The sequence below is a fragment of the Budorcas taxicolor genome, chromosome 11 (genome assembly GCF_023091745.1).
Source record: "Budorcas taxicolor isolate Tak-1 chromosome 11, Takin1.1, whole genome shotgun sequence".
NCBI classification, from domain to species: domain Eukaryota; kingdom Metazoa; phylum Chordata; class Mammalia; order Artiodactyla; family Bovidae; genus Budorcas; species Budorcas taxicolor.
In genome coordinates, this window is record NC_068920.1 from 106,221,760 (window position 1) to 106,243,419 (window position 21,660).

The 21,660-nt window shown below is 44.0% G+C and overlaps 1 protein-coding gene and 1 non-coding gene across 2 annotated transcripts; both read left to right on the forward strand.

Moving 5' to 3' along the window:
- Positions 1–15,736: 15,736 nt before the first annotated feature.
- TRNAS-GGA (transfer RNA serine (anticodon GGA)) lies at positions 15,737–15,808 on the forward strand. The gene has a single exon. It is a non-coding gene; the product is annotated as a tRNA-Ser (tRNA).
- Positions 15,809–18,170: 2,362 nt separating this feature from the next.
- Positions 18,171–21,115, forward strand: IL36RN (interleukin 36 receptor antagonist). The gene is made up of 4 exons (XM_052649775.1): positions 18,171–18,199; positions 19,525–19,610; positions 20,589–20,716; positions 20,891–21,115. Exons 1-4 carry the CDS (start codon positions 18,171–18,173, stop codon positions 21,113–21,115), a joined length of 468 nt encoding a protein of 155 aa, XP_052505735.1.
- The last annotated feature ends 545 nt before the right edge of the window (positions 21,116–21,660 follow it).

Here is a 21,660-nt window from a genome sequence, read left to right on the forward strand (position 1 = left end):
AAAAACCACCTAAACTTCTAGCTGAACCTTGAACACACATAGAAACCCAGTTAAAGATAAAAGAACTGATCTGAGATATATGTTATTGTTGAAAGACAGACTTTGCATTTCACATCTAAGTGAACTGAGTCCTAAAACAGAAATAAAAGCTTCTTCAGAGAAATGTAACAGACGTGTTCTGTAGTACGCATTTACAATGTCCAGAGGGCAATTCAAAATTACTCAACATATGAGGAACTGAGAATATGACTCCCCCCAAAATGATTCCCTTTCTTTCTCCTTTGCTGGTAGCACAAAAGGATTTTCCTCTGATGTTTACTGTAAGAACCTGGTCCACAGCTTGGAGGTAAAACTCACAACATGTGGGGATTCCCCACCATGCACCCCCGCTCCCTAGTTTTTCACTCTCAGACTCTTCCCCTTTGAGCCTCCAGCAATTTGTCAATTACAGTTCTGCTTTTCCAACCCTGGCTCTGGTTCCCATAGATATTTCAGTTCCTGCCTTTCAGCTCTGGTGCCAACTGTATGTATCATCGCCGTATGCTGAAAAGACCATCCTTGTCCCTAACCCAGAAACCTTGTGTTTCTGCCAGTGTTCGTGAAGCTTGGCAGGCTAACTTGTTAGTACCCTGCCCATTTATAGAGAGTGGAGGCCCCAGATCAGGGTACCACCAGCATGATGGAGTTCTGAAGTGGGTACTTTAGTCCCTGAGTATTGGGCCTTATCCATCCATAGTGTTTTCATTTAAATAAGGACGCATTAAGTTTCTGCATGACCATATTTGTTATGATGAAGAGATGCAAACTAATGAAAATCCGTTCCTTTTTTGTTTTTACAGTAGTTATAATTACAATAGGACTTCTCTGGTGGCTCAGATGGTAAAGGATCCGCCTGCAGTGCAGGAGACCGGGATTCAATCCTTGGGTCAGGAAGAGCCCCTGGAGAAGAAAATGGCAACCAACTCCAGTATATTCTTGTCTAGGAAATCCCATGGACAGATGAGCCTGGTGGGCCACAGTCCATGGGGTTGAAAAGAATCAGACCCAACTGAGTGACTAACAGTTTCACCTCACTTCATAAATATAATACGAAAAATGCAATCATTGCCTGTCTGCTTTAATAGTGGCCTTTGACCAAATTTTGCCATATTTTAACACAATGATAAAACATGTACAATCTTTTTAATTATACCACAGAGCTGTTTTTTTAGATGTTTGTTCTAAACTTAAAATCTAAGTGGATCTGTAGTAATCCTCACTTTGTGTATGTCTGTGGGCATGCTAAGTCACTTCAGTCCTATCTGACTCTTTTCGACCTTGTGGACTGTAGCCCACCAGGATCCTTTGTCCATGGGATTTCCCAGGCAAGAATACTGCAGTAGGTTGCTATGCCCTCCTCCAGGGGTTTCAACTCAGGGATGGAATTCTTGTCTCTTATATGTCTCCTGCATTGGAAGGCAGGTTCTTTTTGTTTTTTGCAATTTTATTTATTTATTTATTTTCTTTTTTTTTAAATTTTAATTTTTACTTTATTTTGCAAGGCAGGTTCTTTACTACTAAAGCCACCTGGGACGCCCCTGTGTATGTCTACCTACCTCTAACTTGCACTGTTTAATAGTAAAGACATGTAAATGAAGGTGAAAGCACTGAAGTAATTTATATATGTATTGGCAACATATATTCATAGTTTTCTCATAAGTTAAATATATAGAACTCACATCACACCAGACACTATCTCTTTTAATCCTCTCGGTAGCCCTATAACTATGGTCACAACACTTAACATACAAACCAGGGTACTTCTGAGGATGAAAAGGAGGACTATTAATAATTACTTTGGGAAAATAAGCAAAAACCAGGAAGACTAGTTACTCCACCCATAGGGTGAAAGTTTTCATGACTAACTCATTCCAGAATGATTTCTTCTTTCTCAGCAGTTGTTACCCCATTTACAAATGAAGAAATTGAAGTTTAGAGAGGCAAAGGAACTTGCGTAAGTCCCACATCTATTAAAGTATGTTAGTAGGGATTCAAACTTGGGACGCACACTAAAGGTGACTGGTGTCATAACAAGTGAAGAAAATATGCCATCGCTTCTCGGCCTTTTGACTAAGATCAAGCGAAAATATGCACATTTTAGAACAGAAATTCTGGCCATTTTTCTTTAAATATATACTTTTGTGCCTCATCTTCTTCTCCAAAGATTTCAATTAGCATATTTGGAGTTATTCCACATTTTGCCACATTTCACTGATTCTCCTTTTTTCTTTTTTTAAATTTTGGCAGCACTGGGCCTTTGTTGTGGTGCTCTGACTACAGTGGCGTGCAGGTTTTCTAGCTGCAGCTTATGGGTTTAGTTGCCCCGTGGCATATGGCATCTTAGTTTCCTTGACCAGGGATCAAACCCAAGTCTCCTTCATTGAAAGGCAGATTCTTAACCACTGGACCACCAGGGAAATCCCCTGATTTTCCTTTTTTGTTGTTGTTGGATTTTGTTTTTATTTTTTCTCTCTATACATAATTTAGGATATTTTCTATTGCTGTGTCCTCTAGTTTACTAATCATTTCGTCTATAATACCAAATGCTCTATTAAACTCATTCAGTATTTATTTCATCTTATACATTGTAGTTTTCATCTTAGAATTTCATTCAAATCTGTTTTTGAAAAATCTTCATGACTTTTAACCTTTTTTAAACATGTGAACTTTAGTTTTAATAACTAAATGTCCTGTTTTGATGTCCTGTATTTTAAAATTTGAGCTTCCCTGGTGGCTCAGATGGTAAAGAACCTGCCTGCAATGTGGGAGACCTGAGTTCAATGCCTGGGTCAGGAAGGTCCCCTGGAGAAGGGCATGGCATCCTACTCCAGTATTCTTGCCTGGAGAAGTCCATAGACAGAGGAGCTGGTGGACTACAGTCCATGGGATCAAAAGAGTCGGACATGGCTGAGTGATTAACATTTAATTTAATTTTTTTCATTTTCTACTTTAACATCTGTGCCAGTTCTGCTTGGTTTCAACTTATATTCTTCTCCTACTATATCTTTTTTCCCTGTTTCTTTGCTTGCCTCGTAATCTTTGACTGGATGTCAGACATTATGAATTTTACTTTGTTGGATGCTGTTGTCTTAACTAAATGTTGAATTTTACAGCAGCTTTAGATTTACAAAATCATCTCACAGATAGTACAGAGAGTTTTATATATTCAGAACTGTTTTTCTTATTATTAACATTTTTCATTAGTACAACACTAATGATGCAATTAATATATCAGTATATTGTAAAGTAATTAACCACCAATTAAAATAAATAAATTTATATTTAAAAAAAGAAAAAATATATATCAATAGTTACATGTTGTTATGTCTTTTTTTTAATCTAATATCCATTTTCTGTTCCAGAATCCCATTCAGGGCACACATTAGCTGTCTGCATTTCCAATTTCAGATAGTTACAACTTCTTGATTTTTAAAGACATATAAGGAAGAAGAATACTGGAGTGAGTAGTCATTCCCTTCACCAGAGGATCTTTCTGACTCAGGAATTGAAGCCAGGTCTTCTGCACTGTAGGCAGATTCTTTACCATATGAGCCATCAGTTCAGTTCAGTTCAGTCGCTCAGTCTTGTCCGACTCTTTGTGACCCCATGAATAGCAGCACGCCAGGCCTTCCTGTCCATCACCAACTCCTGGAGTTCACTCAGACTCACGTCCATTGAGTCAGTGATGCCATCCAGCCATCTCATCCTTGGTCGTCCCCTTCTCCTCCTGCCCCCAATGCCTCCCAGCATCAGTCTTTCCCAAAGAATCAACTCTTCGCATGAGGTGGCCAAAGTACTGGAGTTTCAGCTTCAGCATCATTCCTTCCAAAGAAATCCCAGGGCTGATCTCCTTCAGAATGGACTGGTTGGATCTCCTTGCAGTCCGAGGGACTCTCCAGAGTCTTCTCCAACACCACAGTTCAAAAGCATCAATTCTTTGGTGCACAGCCTTCTTCACAGTCCAACTCTCACATCCATACATGACCTCTGGAAAAACCATAGCCTTGACTAGACGGACCTTTGTTGGCAAAGTAATGTCTCTGCTTTGCAATATGCTATCTAGGTTGGTCATAACTTTTCTTCCAAGAAGTAAGCGTCTTTTAATTTCATGGCTGCAGTCACCATCTGCGGTGATTTTGGAGCCCCCAAAAATAAAGTCTGACACTGTTTCCCCATCTATTTCCCATGAAGTGATGGGACCAGATGCCATGATCTTCGTTTTCTGAATGTTGAGCTTTAAGCCAACTTTTTCAATCTCCACTTTCACAATTATGAAGAGGCTCTTTAGCTCCTCTTCACTTTCTGCCATAAGGGTGGTGTCATCTGCATATCTGAGGTTATTGATATTTCTCCTGGCAATCTTGATTCCAGCTTGTGCTTTTTCCAGCCCAGCGTTTCTCATGATGTACTCTGCATATAAATTAAATAAGCAGGATGACAATATACAGCCTTGACGTAGTCCTTTTCCTATTTGGAACCAGTCTGTTGTTCCATGTTCAGTTCTAACTATTGCTTCCTGACCTGCATACAGATTTCTCAAGGGGCAGGTCAGGTGGTCTGATATTCCCATCTCTTTCAGAATTTTCCACAGTTGATTGTCATCCACACAGTCAAAGGCTTTGGCATAGTCAGGTGAGTCCTATTTAATCATTTGGGGTGTTGATTTCAGATTGGAGAGGTGGGACCACTGCAGTATTTAATCCAGGTCTAATTATTTTCCACTTCTTAAGCAAAGTCCTTCTGAATACTATACTCCAATGCCTGGGAATTATGGGATTCCCAGTCCAGCTGATGGGGACAGGTATTACTCCCACTAATTAGAGTGTCTTAACCTTCAGCCTTTTCATACTGTTTGAAACCCTAAAGGAATTCCAGGGGAAATCAGTTCTGAATATTCATTGGAAGGATTGATGTTGAAGCTGAAGTTCCAATAATTTGGCCACCTGATGAGAAGAAGTGACTCATTGGAAAACACCCTGATGGTGGGAAAGAGTGAAGGCAGAAGGAGAAGGGGACAACAGAGGATGAGATGATTGGAAGGCATCACTGTCCCGATGACATGAGTTTGAGCAAGTTCTGGGAGTTGTTGATGGACAGGGAAGACTGACATGTTGCAGTCCATGGAGTCACAAAGAGTTGGACACGACTGAGTGGGTGAACTGAACTGAATCTCCAGCCTTGGGTAGATTCCTCATCTATAATGCATGAATCATTTCTCTGGTGATTGTGCAATGGGGACCCTCTATAGATTGTCTGGATTCTCCTTCTATGCAACCCTTCATTCTCACACTCTTATTATTATTTTTTTAAATCTTCAACTACCTTTATTTCCACAGACTGAAAATCTCTATCTCCTCTACTCAGAAAGAATGCTGAGCCCCTGGGTTTCTACTGCAAAGTGGGGGTAATTATTGGGTTGCCACATTTGTTTCCTGTCTCTCAGGGATCACTGTCCTTCGCTGGCTGATGTTCAGTGCTTTAAAACCATGGCTTCATAAATGTTGTCCATTTTCTTTTTTTTTTAGTTGAGTCAGGTGGGAAGTTAAATTTGGTTCTTGTTACCCCATCTTGCTAGAAGGAGAACTCAGGACATTTTAATACTACAGAAGACATATCTACGTTTATAGAAAGAGTCAGATTAGCTTTGTATAATGCAGTATGATTCAGTCTCTCAATGTGCTTGATGAACTAGTCGTCTCAAGATTTTACCTGTTATCTGGAGAGATAATTCACATGCAGATGAAACTGTTATCAGAAACACTAGATCAAAGTTGGAAGGCAGATAGGTGATAATTTAAATAGATGCTTATAGCATAATATTGGGCTTCCCTGGTGCTCAGATGGTAAAGAATCCGCCTGCAATGTGGGAGATCTGAGTTCAATCCCTGGGTCAGGAAGGTCCCCTGGAGGAGGGCATGGCAACTCCACTATTTTTGCCTGGAGAATCCCCACAGACAGAGAACCCTGGCGGGCTACAGTCCATGGAGTTGCAAAGAGCTGAATACGACTGACCGACTAAAGAGCATGGTCTTCTAATAGTCTTTGGCCACCTGGTGTGATGAGCTAACTCATTGGAAAAGACCCTGATGCTGGGAAAGGTTGAAGGCAAAAGGAGAAGAGGGTGGCAGAAGATGAGATGGTTAGATAGCATCAGTGACTCAGTGAACATGAATTTGAGCAAACTCTGGGAGATAGTGAAGGACAGTGAAGCCTGGGGTGCTGCAGTCCATGGGGTCACAAAGAGCTGGACGTGACTTAGCAACTGAACAACAAACATAGCCTTCTAATACAGGGGGTGGTGCTCAGGCCTGGAGAGATACAAAAACACTAAGATCATTTCCTGCTCTTTTGCCTGTCATCAACCTGGTGGGCAAAGAAAGCCTAGGTTCCCCGCTTCATAAAAAGTGGACAATGTGAACTTGAGTTAGGGAAGCCTGGAGAGGCAAAATCTGACTGATGATCTTGGGGTTGCCAGGCTTCCCTGGTGGCACTAGTGATAAAGAGTGAGTGAATGTTAGTCGCTCAGTCATGTCTGACCCTTTGCAACCCCATGGACTGTAGCCCACCAGGATTCTCTGTCCATAGAATTCTCCAGGCAAGAATACTGGAGTGGGATGCTATTCCCTTCTTCAGGGGGTCTTCCTGACCCAGGGATTGAACCTCAGTCTCCTGCATTGCAGGCGGATTCTTTACCCTCTGAGCCACGAGGGAAGCGCAGGGGTAAAAATCCCACCTGTAAATTCAGGTAGATGTGAGAGATGTGGGTTCTATCTCTGGGTCAAGAAGATCCCCTGGAGGAGGGCATGGCAACCCACTCCAATATTCCTGCCTGGAGAATCCCGTAGACAGAGGAGCTCCATGGGCCACAGTCCACAGGGTCACAAAGAGTCAGACATGACTGAAATGACTTAGCACACATGCTAGGGGTTGCCATACTTTTTCTATAAAAGGCCATATATTACAACAAATATTTTAGGCTTTGTTAGTCATAAAGTCTCTGTGACAATTATTCAACTTTGCTGAAGTAGCAGCACAAAAATAGACAATATACAAGTCAATGAGCAAAGCTGTGTTAAACCTTATCTGTGGACACTAAAATTTGAAATTCATATAAGTTTTACTGTTATGAAACATTATTCATTAAAATTTACTTCATTCATTTATTTTTTATTTTTATTAAAAAAATTTATTTAGGTATTTATTTGACTGTGCTGGGTCTTAGTGGAATCTTTAATCTTCATTGCAGTATGCAAGATCTTTAGTTGTGGCATGTGACCTCTTAGTTGTGGTATTTGGGATCTAATTCCCTGACCAGGGATTGGCCATGGTCATTTGGAGCATCAGAGTCTTAGTCATTGGACCACCAGGGAAGTTCTTATTTCACTCATTTAAAAGTATAAAAAATGTTCTTAGTTCATAGACTGTACAAAAATAGTTAGTGGACCAGGTTTGGTCCATGGGCCATAGTTTGCTGACCCCGAGTCTAAACTGGGGTAAATATCTTAATCTCACACTTTCTTCTAAGAAATAAAATTTTAATTTAAGCATGTAAAATCAGTCCTGAGTGAGGTCTTATAGAATATAACATGCTAAATAATAAATAAACATAAATTTTTAGAGAAAAAGAAAAATACATTTAAATCTGTGTACCAAAAATTAGTTAACCAGTATAAAAGTAAAAATAGAATTATATGTTTCTAACATACTAGAAGAAAATGAATTGAAACAAAAAGAGAATGAATCGAGCAAGCAAAAAGTATGAATGAAGCACAACAAAAATTATGGTAGACAGAAAACCTAAAATAAAATCATAGGATAAGCTAAGCTAAGTCACTTCAGTCGTGTCCGACTCTGTGCGACCCCATAGACGGCAGCTTACCAGGCTCCCCGTCCCTGGGATTCTCCAGGCAAGAACACTGGAGTGGGTTGCCATTTCCCTCTCCAATGCATGAAAGTGAAAAGTGAAAGTGAAGTCGTTCAGTAGTGTCTGACCCTCAGCGACCCCATGGACTGCAGCCAACCAGGCTCCTCCGTCCACGGGATTTTCCAGGCTAGAGTACTGGAGTGGGGTGCCATTGCCTTCTCAGTATCATAGGATAAACACAACAAAAAACATTCATAATCCCAATAAAAGAAAAAGGATTAAATTCGCTACTCAAACCAAGACACTTTAAAAAAGCACAAATAAAGACATACTATTAATAGTAATACTTATGCTGAAATAACAGGAGTAAAATGAAACAGTTCCCAGCCAACTGGGGACTATTAAAAAGCAGATAGTGGATGCTAGGGATTAGGGATTGGGGGTGAAGCCAAAATGTGAGTATGAAGGGACAGCATGAGAGAGCCTTGTGGGGATAGAATAGTTCTGTATTTTGATAGCGGTGGTGATTGTACAAAGCTACAGGGTTTCCCAGGTGGGACTAGGCATAAAGAACCTGCCCATCATTGCAGAATATCCCTTGGAGGAGGGCATGGCAACCCACTCCAGTATTCTTGCCTGGAGAATCCCATGGACAGAGGAGCCTTGTGGGTTATGGTCCATAGGGTCGCACAGAGTCGGACATAACTGAAGTGACAGCATGCATGCACTGGTGTGCTGTTGTTGCAGAGGAACACATATATGACTATGTGTGATAAAGAGGTCAGTTCTCCAAAAAGATGTAATAATCTTAAATGTGTATGCTCCTAACAGCAGAGCTTCAAAACACACGAAGCAAAGACGGAATAGAAAGGAGACATAGACAGTTATAGTTGGAGAATTCAACATTCCTCTCCCCATAATGGACTGAACAAGTAGACAGGAAATCAGTAAGGGTACAGAAGACCTGAAAAACACTGTCAATAGAGCACGCCACACAACAACATCAGAATGCACTTTCTTTTTTTAGTGCACACAGAATATTCACCATGATAGGTTATATTCTGGGTTATATAACAAAACACAGTGAATTTAAAATAAGAGAAATCACACAGACAATAACTGAATTAACTAGAAATTTACTAGAAAAGAAAATCTTTAGAAAAACTCCAAATATTTGGAAATTAAACAATATACTTCTAAGTAGTGTGTGGGTCAAAGAGGAAGGCTAAGGGGAAATTTGAAAATATTTGAATTAAATAAAAATACAATATGTATAAATTTGTGAGATGTAACTAAAGCATGCCTAGAGCGAAATTCATAGTGTTTAATACTTATAGTAGAAAAGTCAATGTGTCAGATTAATAATCTAAGCTTCCATCTTGAGAAACGGCAAAGAATATAAACCCATAAATATATATATATATGGGCTCCCCCAGTGGCTCAGCGGGTAAAGAATCTTCCTGCAGTGCAGGAGACACAGGAGAGATGGGTTCAATCCCTGGGTCAAGAAGATCTCCCGGAGGAGGAAATGGCAACCCACTGCAGTATTCTTGCCTGGAAAATTCCATGGACAGAGGAGCCTGGTGGGCTATAGCCCAAGAGGTCCCAAAGAGTTGAACATGACTACTATAGGTTTAGTCACTAAATCGTGTCTGACTCTTGGTGACCCCATGGACTGTAGCCCCCCAGGCTTCTCTCTGTGGAAGTTTCCAGGCAAGAATACTGGAGTGGGCTACCATTTCCTTCTCCAGGGGATCTTCCCGACCCAGGGATTGAACCTGGGTCTCCTGCATTGCAGGTGGATTCTTTACCAACTGAGCCACCAGGCAAACACTGGGCAACCAAGTATATTTATATATATATGGGGGATAATTTTACCTTCTCTGTTCCGAGCATCACTAAGGTGAAAAAGTGAAAGTTCAACCCAGGGATCGAACCCGGGTCTCCCGCATTGCAGGCAGACTCTACCGTCTGAGCCACCAGGAGTCTTAGAGACTCCCCGCAGGGAGCCCTGATGCAGCTCCCCTTGTCCTGGCTGGCTCTGCTGCGGGTGCGCTCACCGCTCCAAGTCCTTAGTGGAAAGAAGCAAAGATCACATGGACCGGTTGCATGAATGGTTGGAAGCAATGGCTCAAAGTGTGGCTGGCCTGATCCACCCTGTCCAAGAGTGCCCTCTCTGATAAGATCATGGCCATGCACACAGAGAGCTTAGGGTACTTGACAGGCAGAAGGTGGGGAGGACCCAGGGAGAATGGAGCCAGACCAGCCCACTTTCTGAACGGCAGGTTTTTCCCTTCCATGTTTTTAGTTTAATTCCAATTTCACACCCAGGTCCAGAATCTGGCTCAAGTCCCAGCTGTTCTTCAGATAGAAGTCTAGTCGTGCTCAAACCACACAACCCATGGGAGGGGAGTCCTTAGGCTCTGGGGGCTTCTGAGGTGCAGCGGACAGAAACCTCTGGACCTGCTTGGGAGGGTCTCATCCGCATCTGGGGTAAGGAGATTTCCAGTGGCTCTGGCCCCGCCCCTGGTGACTCAGTCAGGAGAAACTGTCGGGTGGGTGTGACACACACAGAACCTCACCCTGCCTCCTGGGTCACCCACACACTCCTTGATCCCTGCTTGTAGAACTAGCCCATCCCCAGCCCTCCCCCGCTGGAATATGCCACGGAACTAAGCAGAAACAAGGCACCCAGCTGCAGCCAGTGCCCAGACCTCAAACCTTCCTGTGATCTCATGGGGAGCCCAGGGGTTCTCAGATGTGCTAAGATCCCAGTGGCACCTTCCCCTATGTCACTCCCGCAGTGACCACAGGTTGTGGCTGGAGACGGGGGAGGAGGCCCCTTTCTGCTTGCGGCTCTCTGGAGGCTGTGTGTGCATCGCCACCATTTCTCCTGTGCCAGGCAGGGTCCTTCAAGGATGTTCTAAGCACCTAGAAGTCATCCCAGGGAGTGAGCAATCCTTTCCATTTGGATGTCCACCACTGCATTAAAAAAAAAAATTTCCATAATCCAACACATGCTTTTTTACAAAGTTAATTTATTTTTGGCTGTGCTGGGTCTTTGTTGCTGTGCGCGGGCTTCCTCTAGCTGTGTTGAGCAGCGCCACTCTCCAGTTGTGGTATGCAGGCTTCTTACTGCGGTGGCGTCTCTTGTTGTGCAGCACAAGCTCTAGGTGCATGGGCTTCAGTAATTGTGGTTTGTAAGTCCTAGAGGGTGGGGGCTTAGTTGCTCTGTGATATGTGGAATCTTCCTGGATCAGGGATGGAACTCGTGTACCCTGAATTGACAGGCAGGATTCGTATCCATTATGCCACCAGGGAAGTCCTGTCCACCACTGTATTGTCTGTACTGGTGAAGCCTTTTGTCTCTGAACCAACTCTGGGGGTTCCCACTGTCTTTCCTGTTCTTGTGGAGGAAGACGCCCCTGTTATTCTGGAGACTTGATCCTTCCTGCAAACAAAACCATAAGAGGGAGATCAACTAGTTTCCATCTCTGCCCTCCTTTCCTCTATCACTCGAATCTGTAGAATTCCATGGTTTATTTGTTCACAGTTGGGGATGGAGCTTGGGAGGGGGGACAAGTTAGTATGGAATCCACCTGCCAGAGGACCAATACTGGGTCCATCTCTTACTAGTTTGTGACCTTGTGAACCAGACTCTCTAAGCCTCATTATGTCTTATCAGTCAAATGCGAATAGACTAGTGCTCATCTCCCAGGACCCCTGGCACAATGCCTGTACTGCTTTTGAGATGGTGCCGGGCACAATGAATGAGCAGCCAATGTTAGCCTTCTTGTAAGTAACGTGGAAATCCCATAGCATGTGCTATGGCCTTTCAGCCAGACTGGGGTGGGGCTTTCTCATTCTCCGGCCCAGGTAAGGGCATTAACCTGTGCAAGGAAGTGTTTGGTTTTGAACCAGCCCCAGATTTAGGGGAATGTGAACCTGGCCTCTGCTATGTTCCCAGTTTCCTCTTTATGTACCTGGGGAGGAGACAGGGAAACACAAACAGGGCAGTAAGCAGGTGTCTGTGGGTTTGTGCCAAGTGCCTACCATGCTCTTCACAGCCTCTGTCTCATCTACTCCTCATGACAACCCAGTGAAGTGGCTATTACTCTGTTTTTATAGAGAAACAAAAAGGTGAGATGAATCATCACATCAGAGAGAAGAAACAAATTCCCAAGGCCACGTAGCTGCTGCTGCTGGTGGTAGCGATGATATAGCTGACATTTAAGCATCTACTATGTGCCTGGCGGGCTTCCCAGGTGGCTCAGTGATAAAGAATCTGCCTGCCAATGCAGGAGACGCAGGTTCGATCCCTGGGTCTGGAAAATTCCCTCAGAGAAGGAAATGGCAACCCACTCAGTATTCTTGCCTGGAAAATTCCATGGGCAGAGGAGCCTGGCAGGCTACAGTCCATGGGGTCACAAAGAGTTGGACACGACTGAGCAACTAAGCATGCCTGCATGAATGTGCCTGGCACTCTTTTAAGCACATCACAGACATTAACTCATTTAAGCTCAACAACCTAGGCAAATACTATTTTGATTCCTGTTTCACAGATGAGGACTTCAAAACACAGAAAGATTCAATAATTTGATCAAAAATACACGCTGACAAGTGACACATTTAGGACTTGGATCCAGAGTGTCTTGACCAGACTTCAGCAAACGTTTTCTCTCACAGGCCAGGTATGAAGTAACTTAGGTTTTGCAAGCTATGTAGTGTCTGTCACAAGTATTCAATGTTGTTCATTGTAGTACGGAAGTGTTCATAGACTGTTTAAGCAAATGAACATGACAGTGTTCCAACAAAACAAAGAGTGGGCCCATCTTAGCCCATAGGCCAAAGTTTGTCCACCTGGCGTCTTAGCTGTTACATCAAGAGAATGAAGAGTCAAAGGCATCAATACAGAGTAAAGTAAGAAAGAGAAGAATGAATGTCATATATTAACACATATACATGGAATCTAGAAAAATGGTACAGATGAACCTATTTGCAGGGCAGGACTAGAAACACAGATGCAGAGAACAGACTTGTGTACATAACAAGGGAAAGAGAGGGTGGGATGAATTGAGAGGGTAGAATTGACATATATACACTGAAGTGAAGAGTGAAAGTGTTGGTCATTCAGTCATGTCTGATTCCTTGCAACCCTACAGTCTGTAGCTCACCAGGTTCCTCTGTCCATGGGACTCTTTAGGCAAGAATACTGGAGTGGGTTGCCATTTCCTCCTCCAGGGGATCTTCCCGATCCTGGCTTGAACCCTGGCTTCCTGAATTGCAGGCAGTTTCTTTACCATCTGGGCCACCAGGGAAGCACCTATATACACTACCGCGTGTAAAATAGATAGCTAGTGGGAAGCTGCTGTATAGCACAGGGACCTCAGCTCAATGCTCTGTGATGACCTAGAGGGATGGGATAGGGGAGTGGGAGGGAGGTTCAAGAGGGAGGGGATATATGTATACGTGTAGCTGATTCACATTGTTGTATAGCAGAAATTAACACACAATTGTAAAGCAATTATGTTCCAAAAAAAGTTTTTAAAAAATCTCTGAGAAATAAAATCATAATTGTGAACAAAATGTTAGGCAATTATCTGGCTTTTTTTCTACATGATACAGTGTGTAATTTACTCAATGTCAATGCATCATCATTTATCGAAGGCGTTAAGTGCCTACAATATGCCAATGAAGAAAATAGAAAACGTCTCCCTTTGAATGAGTTTATTTTCCAACAGGATTGGCAGGGGAACTGATAAGTAGTACACCCAAATTGTTCAATGTGCTTACAAGTGGTGAGTGCTGTGCAAAGAAATGGAGCATGGAAAGGGGAATTGGAAGTAGGAGAGAGCAGTTTAGGGTGGTGAGTATAAGTCTTGTTGAGAAGGTGACAGTTTAGCAAAGACTTTAAAGAGTAAAACCGTGAGACATGCTGATGTCTTGGAGAAGAGCTTTCCATGTTGAGAGAATGGCCAGTGCAAAGGCCCCGAGGCAGGGACATGCTTCACTTGTTCAAGAAAGAGCAAGAGGTTCCTGTGCCTTGAATGTACTGCATGGAGTAGTGAAAGGATGAGGTCAAGAGTTAATGAGGGCCTGATTTTGTGGGGCTGTGAAAACATGGCCAAGTCTTTTCTTTTACTCTCGGAGACTCTGGAGCAGATGGGCTGTGATCTGACTCAGACTATGACAAAGATCACTCTGACTGCTGTGTTGTGTTTTGGGCTCAGTAGCTTTGGATTCAGGTTTCCTGGGCTTCATTCTGACTCTAATATTAATTATAGGTCCAGTATCAGATGAAAGTTAATCTTTCTATTCTTGGTTTCCACATCCATGAATGAGACATAATAATTATGATATTAACCACCCAGGGCAGCTCTGAGCACAAAATGAGAACATTCAGGCCAACCACTAAACACAGTTCTTGGGACATAGTGAACATCAAATGAATATTGGCTATTTTAATTATTGTTTAATTTATCTTACTAATAAAAATGACCATTTTGCTATAATAAACTGTTTGTGAATGTGTGCTTACCTAGTAGTAGAGGTGTGTACTCTTACACTGTTTGAATCCTCATCTCCCCATGAAGGACAGGATCTACACTCACCTCCAGGGCACTGCCACTCAAAGGAGGTAAGAAGTCTCCATTGGGAACATTACCCTTCTGCAAGCTGGGACAGCCTCTGGGCACCTCCATGGTCCATAAGATGTTACAGACAGACCCAAATGAACTTTTTGGCCAACCCAATATAGTCTTTAGTCACTAAATCCAGTTCACACTCAAAGGAAGGAGAATTAAGCTCCACTTCTTAAAGGGTGAAGTATCAAAGAATCTGTGTACATATTTGAAAACCACGACACATGGTGTGTGAATCTGGGGCAAAGGAACATTGTTTTATATAATGCCAGTTTAATTTTCAAAAAATCCAAAACATGACTTTCACACAAACATACAGTGAGCATGTATCAAAGATATATCATTATTAATAAATGAAGGAACTGGAAGGATGATAAAGCTGATTCAAAGGGTAAGTCAAGGAACAGAAGCTTATATGATCAATCAGGAAAGAAATAGTGGAATGGATTGGCTTAAATTTAAAAAAAAAAAAAAACCCTGCTTAATGAATTGTAAAGCAACACAACTGTACCCAGATCAAAGCAGTCATTTCTAAAGGAAATCAGTCCTGAATATTCATTGGAAGGACTGATGCTGAAGCTGAAACTCCAAGACTTTGGCCACCTCATGCGAAGAGTTGACTCATTGGAAAAGATGCTGGGAAAGTTTGAAGGCAGGAGGAGAAGGGGATGACAGAGGATGAGATGGTCAGATGGCATCAGCGACTCGATGGACATGAGTTTGAGCAAGCTTTGGGAGCTGGTGATAGACAGGGAAGCCTGGCATGCTGCAGTCCATGGGGTCACAAAGAATTGGACATGACTGAGCACGTGAACTAAACTGACAACTGATACCTTTTAGGACTATCTTTTCTATCAGGCAGAAATTATTTGCAACTTATCAGTCTTCTCTTAGTTCACATCTAACTTCACGGAGTCTGATAATCTAACCCATGGTAATTAATAAGTCAAACAAAGACGGACTTTCCCCAGAGAACTGTGCAATTGTTGGTGGGATTGTTTGACAGTGCTCCAGTACAACACCAAGAGCATATACTATCATTGTGTTTTATTTTCAAGTTTGGAAAAGTTTTCTTAGCAGGGATTTGCTTTATATTTCTTTCTTTCATTTTCTTGGTTCATCCATTCATTGCCCCATCCATTCACTCTGTATTGCCCCCTTGTTATGTACAACCCTCTGGATGTTCTGGGCTTCCCTGGTAGCTCAGAGGTTAAAGCGTCTGCCTGGAATGCAGGAGGCCCAGGTTCAATCCCTGGGTTGGGAAGATCCCCTCGGGAAAGAAATGGCAACCCACTGCAGTACTCTTGCCTGGAGAATCCCATGGAGGGAGAAGCCTGGTAGGCTACAGTGGGACACGACTGAGCGACTTCACTTCACTTCACTGGATGTTCAGCATCATGGAGGCGAGGGGAGGGGGACCACGTACTGGCTTCATTCTTTATTAGCAGAAGGAGGAGGGAGCTTGATGAAGCACCATGGCAGCGTCCTGTGGTCACACAGGTGCAATTCACTAGAGTCAGGGGATCATAGGGAGCAAACTAAGCAGTTGGCATTTTACCTTTTTAGGAGAAACAAAACCTTTTTCTCTATTACCACTTTGCAAATGAAAGCCTGTTTGCTTAAAGTCATTTTGCCTATTGGCCAACTCCTTCTGCAATGCCTTTTTTTGTTTTGTTCTTTTTTGCAACTATTTGCACAAATAGTGTCTTTTCTATTTGGCCAATTTATGGCCAACATAATAATTTTTACGTAAAGCTCTAATTTTCTGAAAGGTGTTTATCACAGTAGTGGCATTATGAGTGATGAATCATTTTTCTACCCTTTGAACCAAGTGATATTTTATTTATTTTTGAACATTTTAAGGACATTTTAGTCCATTCCTCTGAAAACAATATTTTTTAAAAATATATGACTTAACAATAAATGGTTTTCTGTGGTGCTCAAGACATAATTAAATTGTTATTATGCACTGACCCTTACCTTTCATTTAGATCCATTACACGGAGCATATGGAAGGATTAAAACTTCATGAAATGTTGTACAATCACACATTATTTTATCAGTTATGTACTGAAGAAAGAGCAATAATAGATGGCCCAAACTAGATTTTATTTTCAAGGGAAATAATCAGACACACAAGCAAAGATGTTGATACAAAGATGTTTATCACTGAAAGATTTTCAATAAGACATTATGATAATAACAACAGCTAATAATAATTGATTGCTGTAATTAAATGATGTTGCATAGAAATACTCTGCAGCTATTCAATATTCTGATATCATTATGTCAGTCAGTGAAGTTGCTCAGTTGTGTCTGACTCTTTGCAATCCCATGGACTGTAGCCTACCAGGCTCCTCCATCCATGGAATTTTCCAGGCAAGAATACTGGAGTGGGTTGCCATTTCCTTCTCCAGGGGATCTTCCCGACCCAGGGATCAAACCCAGGTCTCCTGCATTGCAGGCAGACGCTTTACCATCTGAGGTACCAGGGAAGTATATCATTATACTTGATATGAAAAGAGATTCTGCTATTTTGCTTACATGACTAAAGCGAGTTGAAAATAGGGTAGGCAGCTCAGACGGTAAAGAATCTGCCTGCAATGTGGGAGACCTGGATTCTTTCCCTGGGTTGCACAGATCCCCTGGAGGAGGGCATGGCAACCCACTCCAGAATTCTTGCCTGGAGAATTCCCATGGACAGAGGAGCCTGGCGAGCTACAGTCCATGGGGTCACAAAGAGTCGAACAGGACAGAGAGACTAAACAGAGCATATCTGGGATGCAACATGAGTAAAGTGATGGTTACAGGTATGTATGTGCAGAGGAAAAACTGTTGTTCTTAGTTTGCTGATGATACACAAGCTGGAGAGGAGAATTCTTTTTTTTTTTTTTTTGTCAATCTGAATTTTCAGGTTTTTCTACAATGAATATATACTCTTAACAGTACCTAAGCAGGTGAGCTCCACCTCCAGCATTTTCCACAGTCTTGGCAAAGGCAGACAGGAAAGAAGGAAAAAGGGAAGGAAAGGAGGGAGGAAATGAAAGAGGGAGAGAAGGAAGGAGGGCAGGGATAAAGGAGGAAAGGGGGTTGTTCTAGCTCACTGCATGTTGCCCTTGGGTCTGGCAGGGCCAGATGTCTAGGAGCTCAGGGATCACAAAGGGCTGGAAAGCCCCTGGAAGTTCTTCAGAATTGCTCGAAGAAGAGACTGTTTCCAAAAGTTTTCTTCTCTGAGCGAGATAATGAGTGGCAGGTGTTTCTGGAAGCTTAAGGTAGTATGAAATCACTCTGGAAATCCTGCTCCTCCCGAGACTGAGGCAGTTTCAGGGGCCCCTCCCTAGAGATCATTAAAAGGGCTGAGGCAACCTTGGAGGAGTAGGCAGACAGCTCCATCAGGAGCAAGGAGTGATCAAAGGTGTCCTCTGGGGAACTGGGCCTCTCCTCTCCTGACCCCAGACCTAGAATTCCCCTGCTCCTTGGAGGCTCTTCTCATGCCAGGGCAGAGGGTCAAGGGGGGAGGTGGGGAGGGCTCAGGGGGCCCAGGTCCCCTGCAGCTCAGCCTCCATTTCCACCTAAGATTTTCTGTTATCTCAAAATAGGAGAGTCTACACACCGGGAAGCTGAAGATGGTCCTGAGCGGGGCGCTGTGCTTCCGGTGAGTATCTGAGCCTCTGATTCGTGTCCAGTGGGAAGGGGGTTCTGGGTAGGTCTGTTGTCCAGTCTTTCCACTGAGGGGGTGCTTGGGATTGCCTACAGTGGGGGTGGCTAGAAAGGTGTGAACAGGCACTTACCTCCTTGCCTTTAGACCATCTCTTCCAGCCTCTCCAGAGTGAGGCAGGCTTCCCTCTTGGGGGTTACCTGATGAGAAAAGAGCTGTGGCCTCATCCATCGTAATGAGAAAGGCAGTTAGGAGCTTGGATCCCTACTGTTACCTACCATCCCCACCCTCCGATGCGGTGAAGTGAAGTCAATTCAGGCACTACTTCCTTACTGCCCTCTGGGACAAAATAGCATTGGCAAAACTCTTCTGTCAGTCTCCGTCCACTGGCCTGTGCTGAGTCAGGTGCTCTACTCCGGACTTGGAATAGTGAATGAGAAGACTCTTGCTCTCACTGAGCTCAGGGTCTAGTATAGCTTGCCCCTCAAGAGAAGCCAGTCTTATGAGTGGCTTTATACAGTGGTGCTCTTTGGTCAAGGAAATGTGTTAAATAGGCTTTCTATGTCCTCTTCGAAGAGGATTGTAGCACAGCTCAGCATATTAGTTACTTTGAAGTAGAGATTTCTTTGTGTTTAGCCAAAATTTAGCCAATTTGTATATAGCGTACTTTTTTCCCCCACATGATATCTGGAAGAAACCCCTTCAGAATACATTTTTCACCTCACAAGATGTCAGAAAATCAACTGAGAGTGTAAATGTGAATTAAATTTGAAAAGCAAAATGAAAGGAAATTTTAAATGTAAAGAAAGCCTTCACATAGTAGGGACTATATAGGCAAGTGGAAATATTAATAAATGCACCAAGCAGAAGAAGTAAAGGTAGAATTTGATCAAGGCACGTTTTAACCTTGAAAAGGCCTGAACAGCATCTATCCCATCTTCTTAGTTTAGCAATGAGGAGACTCAGGCCCAGAGAGAGTGAACCATCTGTCTATTGTGATGATGGTGGCAGAGCCAGGGTGAGAACCCAGGACTCTGACCCACAGTTTAGTTTCCTTTCCAACGTAGCACATGAAAGAGTCCAGTTAGTGTAGAAAAGATTGCAGAGGGTGAAGGAGAAAGTCCCAGACTCAGATGGGAGGCTGAGGTGTTGTCCCAGTGATAGGCATGTGCTCCCAGGAGTGGGAGAGAACGCTGTGCCATTACTTCTGGCTCAATGGGAAGAGAGGGCAACAGTGCCTGAGACTGGGGGAGTCTCGGGAGCCCAGGTAAGCTGGAGCAAGCCCTCCCCTAACTGAGTGTCATCCTGTCCTGATATTTCAGAATGAAGGATGCAGCATTGAAGGTGCTTTACCTGCATGGTAATCAGCTTCTAGCCGGAGGCCTACAAGCGGGGAAGGTCATTAAAGGTTGGTGGCCAAAACCTGCCCCGACTTCCCTAGGTCTCTATATGCTCAGAGGGAGGGGTTCTGAAGAGGGCTTAAAAACACTGGCACAAACCTACAGACCTGACACAGTAGATAGGGCGTCAAAAAACCAGGCTCTGAGCAAGGACAAATGAAGTACCACACTTTCCAGAATGGCGCCATGCACCGGAAGCCTCTATATAGAGGTGGGATTCTTTTCCAAGATGGCTGTTTTGTCATTTCCTCGGTAGGTGGAGCTGCGTCCAACATCCCTTTTCCTGGTAGCCCTTGCTGAGGACAGCACTAACGCAGGCTGTCTAAATTTTTACTCCCATGTGAGAGGCGGTTTCTGCCTCTTCACTCTCGGTCCCCTTGGCTCTCTGAGGGTCCTTGGTCACTCAGAGTGGTGGGACTCAGAGAGGCAGGTGGCACCATCTGACTCTGTGCTCACAGTGTGTCTGGGCCTGCTCACTAAGCAGCGCACACCTGGAACACTCTTACCAGGAGTTAGGGCCAGGTAGAGCTCTCTGTGAGGTTGTGTGTGTGCAAGAGAGAGAGGGAGAGAGAGAGAGAGATGGAGGAATTATACAAAGAGGAATAAGACCTTTTTCTGATCTCAGGACTCTCACAGGAGGGTAGAAAGATGTCCAAATAACTTTAATTGGGAGTTTTATCAAGACAGGTTACAAAAAAGTCTGGAGAGTCAAGGGGCTTTGAAAGAGGTGATCAAATTTCCCTTGGGGTTTGAAGTTTTGACCCTGGACAAGGGAGTGGATGTGGGGGTGGAAGATAGTATCATCTTCATGGTCCTATGTGTCTTGACGTTCACTGGACCACCTTACAAGACCACCCTTCTCTACATGACAGCTGCTATGAAGCTCCCTTTCTGTCCAGCTGTCGGGGAGGGTATCTGATACGGCCCACAGTGGGGGAGAGAGAGGAAGGGCAGTCAAAGTTCCCACATCCCCTTCCTTCCTCTAGGAGAGGAGATCAGCGTTGTCCCCAATCGGTCTCTGGATGCCAAGCTTTCTCCAGTCATCCTGGGCGTCCAGGGTGGGAGCCAGTGCCTGTCGTGTGGGACAGGGCAGGAACCAACCCTGAACCTAGAGGTGGGTCCTGTTGGGGCAGCCTCACCACTCTCTGGCTTCACTAAATCAAAGATGCTGCTGCTGCTGCTGTGGCTGGGGCACCTCTCCCTCGCAGCGTTCTGTTGATCGCGGTTCTGCCTCCTTATGTTCTACCACTTGCTCCTGTCCCTCACCTGTCGTGCCCTCTGTTTGCAGCCAGTGAACATCATGGAGCTCTACCACAGTGCCGAGAAGTCTAAGAAATTCACCTTCTACCGCCGGGACACGGGGCTCACCTCCAGCTTTGAGTCAGCTGCCTACCCAGGCTGGTTTCTTTGCACGGTGCCTGAAGCTGACCAGCCTCTACAGATCACCCAACTCCCGAAGGACCCCAGCTGGGACAACCCCATCACTGACTTCTACTTCCAGCAATGTGACTAGGGCAGCGTGTCTCCAGGGCTCCCTGCAGGCCAGCTCTGGCAGGGGCTGGAGGTGTCGGAGGACACCCGTGGCGTCACTCTGCCTCTGCCTCTGCTCTCACGGCCCCCCACTTTTGAGGGCTGGGCATACTGCCAGTCTTCCTGCACTTGTTTCCCAGTTTGGGTAAATCCTTCTGAGATTTGGGGCTTTGTACAGTTTCCTCTTCTGCTGATTGGCACTACTGGTGTGAATCCTTGAAAAAGCCCCATGAAATACACCTGTCATGACTCAGGGTCAGGGGAGTGGTGGGAACCCTCCATGCTTTGTGATAAAGTACCTGGTAGCTGTTAGCCCCACAGGGCAGCACATCTCTGGTTGAGCCTATCAGGGCCACCAGCCGGCCACACGAGGGCCCCACTGTGCAGAAGAGGGAGAGTGTTCATAGAGCTGAGGACTCAGACCCCGCCCCCTTCTCTTTAACTCAGCGGCCATCATATGCTGCCTTTTCCATCTCTGCCTTCATGTTTCAACCATGGATGGGAGAGGGTAGTGGTGTCTGAGGAAGT